We start from the raw sequence: 8,651 nt of genomic DNA on the forward strand, positions 1-8,651 counted from the left end.
TTTTGCTTTTTTTTTGTGTGTGTGTTTTTTTTTTTTTGAGTGGGTTATTACAGTACAATTTATAGAGTCCAAAGCAATGAAGGTTTCTTCTTTCCTCCCCATCCTTTGAATGGCACGCGAACAGAGCCCTGATTTCTTGCACTTCGCTTCCTCTGATTGGCTACGACGCAGCTTCCAGTCTGCGTTCGGTGCTCACTGATTGGCCTAAATAAGCAGCCAGCGGTACTTCAAAGCCAGCGCACCCAGCGCTTAGTCTGAGTCTAGTCTGCAGTAGACAGAAGGAGGATCCTCACTCAGTGCAACTTGTGTAAGGAGCAGGAGCCCTCAGCAGCACCAACATCTGGGCACTCACATCTCTGCTGCACCAGGGCAAGGGACGGGATATGGCTACTTCTATACTTGGGGTAAGTAACCTTCTGAAAGGAAAACAAATGCTTTCGTTTTGTCTGCAAACCAATGTTACTGGGCATGTTCATGACAGAAGTGGATGTCAAATCTAAACTTAGTAACTTTAATAAAGTTACTATTTCTACAGAATATCTGCTTGATATAAAAACATATATTAAGTATAGTATTATTTAATCGTTCTTGAATTGTGAGCTGTGCCATTAATAGAGGAATCGAGTCAAATACTATTATTGGTTACCAACTAATTGATACATCTTACTTTGAATCACTTTATTATGTTTGCTGGTTTCAGTGCATAAATAAAATGTAAACATAATGCACAGCATGTTTTATTAATCATCTTTGTTAAGGGAAAATAAACAGCAATGCAAAGTTATTTGTGTTTGTTTATTCGTTACCAACAATACAACACAAACTGTAGCATTTATCCTAATCCCCAAACCATTACCACATAAATAAATGCAGCCAGCACTTATGTATTATTTGTCCCTGTGGTTGTCAGACTGGTCTCAAAAGCGTTGGCACACAATTCTGAAGACCTATAATAAAATAGGTCCAGATCATTCTATTTGAATCTCTGTATGGCATGGCACCCTGTCTGTCTTGTATTATCTCATAGAACATTCCACTAATATATGTTGTATATTGTTCTGCTCTTCCTATGTGCTTAGTGTTAGAGTTCCCAGCAACAGAAAGACTGCTTTATATTAGTATCTGGATCTAAGCTCTTCCAGGCAGTCATCTGCATTTACAAGTCTCCAACATTCACTGGAAACTTTCAGACTCATACTTAAAATATCAATAAATTATATATATATAAACCAATTTCCTCTATTGAGATGATTACTTAAACATTACAAATATAAATAAAGCGTTTACGCTGTCTTATGTATTATTTGCCCGTTTATAGATCCATTATAGACCAATTATACAGCCGCTTACAGACCCAATAGTCAAATAACACGATCTAAATTTGTCTTTTTAAGATGCACAGATTCCGCCTTTATGGTGAACACATGAATTGGCAGGGAATAAGTTTAACATAATAACATCAAACATATTCTTAATAATAGGAAGAGATGTATGGAATGTTTCTATTCATTGTAAGATAAATTTCCAATTAATGTTTTCTATGTACCATCTATTTATCTATAATCTATCATCTATCTAACATCTATCTGTATATCTATATATCTATCAGCTGTATATCTATATATCTATCAGCTGTATATCTATCTATCTATCTGTATATCTATCTATCTATCTATCTATCTATCTATCTATCTATCATTGGCCTGTCTAAAGGCGTTTTCTTTAAAATAATATTTAAAAAGATTACCTAGTCCTGAAGTGTGTAAACTAATTAAATTCCTATATAAACATAGACAAGAATAACTACAATTATAATAATGATAATACTGATGATAGATAGATAGATAGATAGATAGATAGATAGATAGATAGATAGATTAATAAGATAGATAGATCATCTTATTTGATTCCTGAAAAACATGGTCATGGACTAAAACTAGGACAATGTATATGTTGTGATGCTATTTGAAATAACATTTCAACTGAACTGGTTAGAATTAAGTATTTTTATACAACCTTTCCCCCCTAATAGTTTAATTAGTTAAGCCTATGGATTCAAGAGAAGCCCTTGACCTATTGTTTATTTATTAGTGATTTGAAAACAATACTTGCTTGGCATTGGGCGTAGATATTTATTTGTTTTTGTTCTTTTTTTATCACCCAGGAAGAGCCAAGATTTGGAACAACTCCCCTGGCCATGCTAGCTGCCACCTGCAACAAGATTGGGAATACAAGCCCCTTAAGCAGCCTGCCCGAGTCTAGCGCATTTGCAAAAGGAGGCTTTCACCCCTGGAAACGCTCCTCATCAAGCTGCAGCCTGGGCTCCAGCTTGGGGGGTTTCACTGTCGCTACCAGCAGGGCCTCCAGCGCCCTTAGTGGGGGAACAGCCACTGCCAACAGCGCCTTCTGCCTCGCCTCCACCTCCCCGACCTCCTCAGCCTTCAGCAGCGACTACAGCGGCCTGTTCACCAACGCCTCGGGGGTGTCACCACAGGAGGCCGGCCAATCCGCTTTCATCTCCAAAGTACACGGCGCCGCGGAAAGCCTTTACCCACGGGTGGGCATGGCGCATCCATACGAATCCTGGTACAAGTCCGGCTTCCATTCAGAGGTGGCCAATGGGGCCTCTACTTGGTGGGACGTGCACGCTGCCAGCCCCAGCACCTGGCTGGATGTGCAAAACCAGCCGGCTGCCGCCGCTGCTGCCCTCCAGGGGGCGTTACACTCTGGCGCCCCCCACAGCCAGCTCAGCGGATACAGCCCGGATTTCAGCTCCCTCACCCACTCCGCCTTTAGTTCCACTGGTCTAGGCTCTAGTGCCGCTTCTCACTTGCTCACCACCGGCCAACATCTGCTCACACAGGAGGGCTTTAAGCCAGTACTGCCCTCATACCCAGACTCAGGCACTTCTATGTTAACTGGAGCCTCTGTGGCTGCTGCAGGGGGAGGAACAGGCCGCTCCGCACGGAGATACTCAGGCCGGGCCACCTGCGATTGCCCGAACTGCCAGGAAGCGGAGAGGCTGGGACCCGCAGGGGCGAGTTTGCGGAGAAAGGGGCTGCATAGTTGCCACATTCCAGGGTGCGGTAAGGTTTACGGCAAGACCTCGCATCTCAAGGCTCACCTGCGCTGGCACACCGGGGAGAGGCCCTTCGTTTGCAACTGGCTCTTCTGCGGAAAGCGCTTCACCCGCTCAGATGAGCTCCAGCGGCACCTCCGCACCCACACGGGAGAAAAGCGATTCGCCTGCCCAGTTTGCAACAAGCGCTTCATGCGGAGCGACCACCTGAGCAAGCACATCAAGACTCACAACGGGGGTGGAGGGGGGAAGAAAGGCAGTGACAGCGACACAGACGCCAGCAACCTAGAGACCCCTAGATCTGAGTCTCCCGAACTGATCCTGGAGGGGGTGCGACCAGGAAAAGATGCGGTCAATGATTCTTAGGGCGGCAGTAAAACGACTTCTTATTGACTGTGCACTGGGCTGGTTTGTGCTGGCAGCACTACCTGCAAAAACTTTGTCAACTAGAGCAATAGTGGCAGATATATGGGGAGAAACGAACTCAGATATTTTATTCTGTCAACTTCCCCCTGCTTTTCATCCACACAAAAAGACACATTGTGACTTAAAATTCCACAGTGGATTATGGCACTCAAATTCTTTTCAAATCCTTGTTTAAGAACATACGTTTTTATTATTTAAAAAAAAAAAAAAAACTTTCAATAAAGAGAAAATCTTCATTAAAGATTTTAAGGTGAGGAGCTAAAAACACACAAAAAAGAACGCAGGACTATTTCTCAAAAACTGTATAAATAGTTTTCATGAGGTTGTGTTGATTTTTTTTTTTATTATTTGTTTTCCCTTGTAAAATGTTTAATAGTTTTATTTTTTGTGAATTCCTGAAATTCAGGAGGTTCTCTTTTTAATTTCTGATGCACTTTGTGAAAGTCAATATATATATGTAAAAGATATTTAAATCGTTGAGTTATCACTTCAATCAGAAACGTAAATTAAAATCACTTAAGCAAAATAAATGCGTTTATCTGTATTATAAAGAAAATAGTCTTGATAATATTTTGATTTTTGGGATTATTAAAGAATTCTGATCAACATATTCTTGTTTTATTTCCTTACATACATTTTCTTGGAAACTGATATTTTCAGATCAAATAGTGAATTAATTAGCGTGTAATTATTCATTTGATTATACAGGCTTAAAAGCACAAGTCAATTCAAATTGGACAGGAGATGATATATTTTATTATACTGTAAATGCATTTACAAATCTTTCCAATTGGCCAGAAATCTCAGTTTACAGATAGTCTCAGAGGGATAAATCATTACAATAAATACTCCAGAAAAGACATTTCATGCCAAAATCGAAATCTTGTTCAGTGTTATTAATTTTGACTCAGAACACAGAGAAGCCCCCTGTGTCTTGTATTCCCTTATTAGGGATTCATGTCTTATCAAATATCTAATTAATCTGCTAGACATCATTTGTTCTGGCCAACTTTATCTATTATGGTCCAGAGGGAAAAGTGAGAATATTCACCGGGACAAAAGCTCCCTTGAAAATCCATTTTAATTGTCTAAATTTACTGCACAAAATTTGCATGTCAAACGGTAAAGGGCAAGAACAGATAAAATGTAAACGGTTTGAAAGATTGCAAACTAAGCACTTGATTTGATAGTCAGCCTTTTTAACGTTAGGATGGCAACTGCTATTTCCCTTTTCAAAGACAGTTGATCTATGCAAATGGTGGATTGGAAATGCTTATGTCTGCGTGCAGTGAAATGGTCCTTGCTAGTTATTTGAATATCACTAGCTTTGCTATTGAAAAGGTTCAAGGATACTCTGTGACTTCTTTGTGATTACCCAGTGCAGCGTCTTATGCAGAAGAAGAAGGAGGGGAAAAAAAATCAGGAATAATTAAAGGCTGGGTGTAAGGCATGGGAACACACTTGGAAGAGGAATCTCATTTAGACAGCTTCTTTCAAAATAAGGCACAGTTAAATTGACCAGAAGGCAATTATTGAAATGAAAATTATTTTAACTGCTCTTTGTCTTGTTTCCAGCAACTAGGGGAAGATGCTAAATCAAAGTCATTTGGATTTCTAAAACCTAAATTGAATGCTGGAGACAGGACATTTGAGCAATGATTCAACTCGTGTGTAAAACGCAAATTCACAGATTTTTAATGGAAGTTACAGTTACATTTCTTTTTGCTACAAATGTTTATTGAAGAAAATGTTCTTTTAATGTAGACTTTGATTTTTAGGAGTGACACATTTTATTCATTTATTCTGAACTATGGTTTATTTATTTTGTTAGTTTTTCAGCTGCACGTCATAAAGCTATCACAATTCATACATTTAAAAATCATATTTACTATGACAATAGCTGTTCACCATCCACAGAGTGTTCAAATCAGCAAATAAATTGTTTACAATTGATATAAAAATGCATATTTTATCATTCAATGTCAACTGTGTTGGCTGCCTACCTAGTTAGGAATGTGTCCTCTTGCTGTGATTATGACAGAAGGGAACACTGATATCTGTATATATTAAAAAAAGAAAAGAAAGAAAAAACTATAGACAATGAATCCGATCTGGTTAGCTGACAATCTCAGGGACACAGTCTTCAGCTCAGTGATCAAGGACCTGTAGGCAATTTCTCTGCCCTGTTAGATCAAATAAATGTACATAATTTAAGCCTCCCCAGGAACAAGGAAGGGTCCAGGTTGTGCCAAAAAATAGCTACTCTTAGTAAGTAATGTCTTACCCTGTTTCCATGCAGAATAATACATAGATATTTAGTTGTATATATATAATTCCAAACAAAATTATATATATATATATATATATATATATATATATATATATATATATATATATATATATATATATATATATATATATATATATATATATATATATATATATATATATATGCATAAGACAGGAAAAAAGAAGCAAAAAACATAAAATAATAAGTATTATTTCAGTATTAGATAAACTTATAGTAACTAAATTTATACTATGTTCCATGATAATTTAAAACGTAATGTTATACTGGTTAACATGCTATATATAACGTAGTAAAGCATGGTGATCGATTATATTCTTACGAATACATTTTATTAGTATTGCAATGATTTTATATATATATATATATACACACACACACACATAAATACATGCATAATAAGCGCATTATTAAATATTCCAGACGTAGTAAAAGTTTACGCATGTTCATTTATTAAGCAAATTACTGTTCTTTTTGCTAAAGTCCAAACTCAGTCAAATAATGTTATTAACCTTTGTGCTCATTTTAAAACGTAATTATCTCATGATATTCAAAGTCTGCATATTTGCATCATACATGTCGTGATTCTTTGTAGATTGGTACAATTGCCAATGTTTTCAAATAGGTGCCCTTAAACTAAAGATGCATTCAGACTGCAATAGTTATTCTAACAAGTTAGTTTGCCTCTATGGCGAGATATAGGATAAGTGTAATCTTTTATTGCCACCTAGCGTACTTAATGCGAATTGCTAAAACAATAAAAAGAGTTCATGGATATTGAAAGTTTGCTATTACATTGAAATTAACACTTTAAAAGTCTACTCAGAAATACATTTTAGTGATCCACTTTAAATATATACTAATGTTATTTATCCGCAATATATGAAAACTGTGGTTTTGTTAAAAAAAACCCCACAATTTCTTCTAGATTTGGTCAGCATTGTATACACACGAGTATTTTCTTTGCATTCCTACGGAGGCTTTATAAGACATATCACTTTTATATATGTTAAATGAAAGATGACATGTATTATTCAGTAGATTTTATAAATTTAAAAAAAATAAAAAATATCATACATAATAAATATATTTGTGTTTTTTAATCAAACCATCAATACATAAAGTCTGCAATTGCCCATGGATTAATTAGCATTATGTTATAGTCACAACTTGGTGAGCCAGATTCAGTACCATGGACAGCATCAACTCTGGCCAACTTCACCTATTCACTCTCTACTCCAATATAATGTTACATTTTGCATTGATATTAAATACCCAACAATTAAGCCGAAAACATAATTATTCCCCAAATGATAGTATCTATTTTTGTTTTAACAAGCCAAGGCATCCGCTTAAACTAAATATATACCAATTACAAAGCTATGCTGTATTACATTGCGTGTAATCTAAATCAAATGGGGGATTGGTATAAAAAACAACTACGTTTGTATTAATTGAAATGGATTTTAAAGGTAAGTGAAACGACTTAAAGTCTAACAAATCAAAACTAACAATTGCAGTAGGTCCCAGTGGGAGTTATTCTTTATATACAGTAAATCGATTACTCAGGCACGTTTTAACGAGTTACATTTTTCTATGATCCCCATTTTATGTGGATTATTGTTTTTAATACAAATCAACCCCTTTCACCTGGAATCCCCGTCTGTGCTAATTACTGCTTGGATAGGAGGGCACAAACTCCTTGTCCATTTCATTGCAAGAAGAAGCTTTGCTAGAAAATGTGAAATTGCCTTTCAGCCTAAAGCTGCCTTACCTGAATGTCATAATTACAGTAATTATGCACATTCAAATTATATGCTAATTAAATTAGAATCAAATCGTTCTAAATCGAAACCAAATGAGGTAGCGAAGAATTAATCAATGACAACATAAATAGAGAGCTTAATAGATATTTATTTCTAGCAATCTCAAGGAGAATTTTCAGTTTTTAAAAGTAGCTATTTATTCCTTATAAACAAATATTAAATGATTACATCACTCATAGCAATTTCAATTCTTCAGCTTACTTAAACAACTTCATTTTGTTGGAATAGGAGACATTTTTATTTCCGTTTCTCGTGATTATTGTTAGATTCGCAATCAATAAAACATTTTATACATATTTAATCAGAGGATATTTAAGGTGAATGAAACACGAGTTTTTTTCTTTGCAATAAAATCTAGAACTAAAATGTGGTAATGCATGTTTGCTAAAGCAATCTCATTGAGTTCGGATTTATGAAAGATCAAGTACAGAGCAAAGTCCCAATAATAGGACAGCTTATGTACCCTTCTGATAAGTGTGCTCCCCAGTTCAGGTCTAGCAATCTGACGATTGATTCCAGAAAAAAACACAGATTATGTTAATGTAAATACATCCAAGCTTCTTCTTGCTACTGAATGAAAACAATTAAAACAAAACTAGAAAAAAACTTATTTTTATAGTTATTGAATGACTCACAACCTCAGCAGTCTCTTCAGGTGTTATGATTTATGGAGTCCCCTAAATAAAAAAATAAAAAATTGAGGGGTTTATGCTATCAGTGTATTTCATCCCTCATTTAGTAAGTGTTCAGCTTTTACTGGAAACACAAAACCTGTAGCAAAATAATTAGTTGTATAAAGAATATTATAGAGAAAAAGCACCTTTCCCGTTTCTCATAGGTTCACAAATGTAATTGTACATATTTATGTTTGTTTTTGACGGTTATTCTAGCAATATATATATATTCATTATCGTTAGATATTTACATAAACTTACAACGTGTTATACACTGGTTGACAAAAAAATAGGAAACAGAATAAAATAGTAAGTGCACATGATATAAAACAATCATT

At 35.8% G+C, this 8,651-nt stretch overlaps 1 protein-coding gene across 1 annotated transcript; it reads left to right on the forward strand.

Moving 5' to 3' along the window:
* Window positions 1–280: 280 nt before the first annotated feature.
* On the forward strand, window positions 281–4,113 carry SP9 (Sp9 transcription factor). The gene is made up of 2 exons (XM_053690130.1): window positions 281–404; window positions 2,165–4,113. The coding sequence occupies exons 1-2, from the start codon at window positions 384–386 to the stop codon at window positions 3,443–3,445; spliced, it is 1,302 nt and encodes a 433-aa protein (XP_053546105.1). The 5' UTR covers window positions 281–383; the 3' UTR covers window positions 3,446–4,113.
* Window positions 4,114–8,651: the final 4,538 nt, after the last annotated feature.

Source organism: Bombina bombina, chromosome 1, assembly GCF_027579735.1.
Source record: "Bombina bombina isolate aBomBom1 chromosome 1, aBomBom1.pri, whole genome shotgun sequence".
NCBI lineage: Eukaryota > Metazoa > Chordata > Amphibia > Anura > Bombinatoridae > Bombina > Bombina bombina.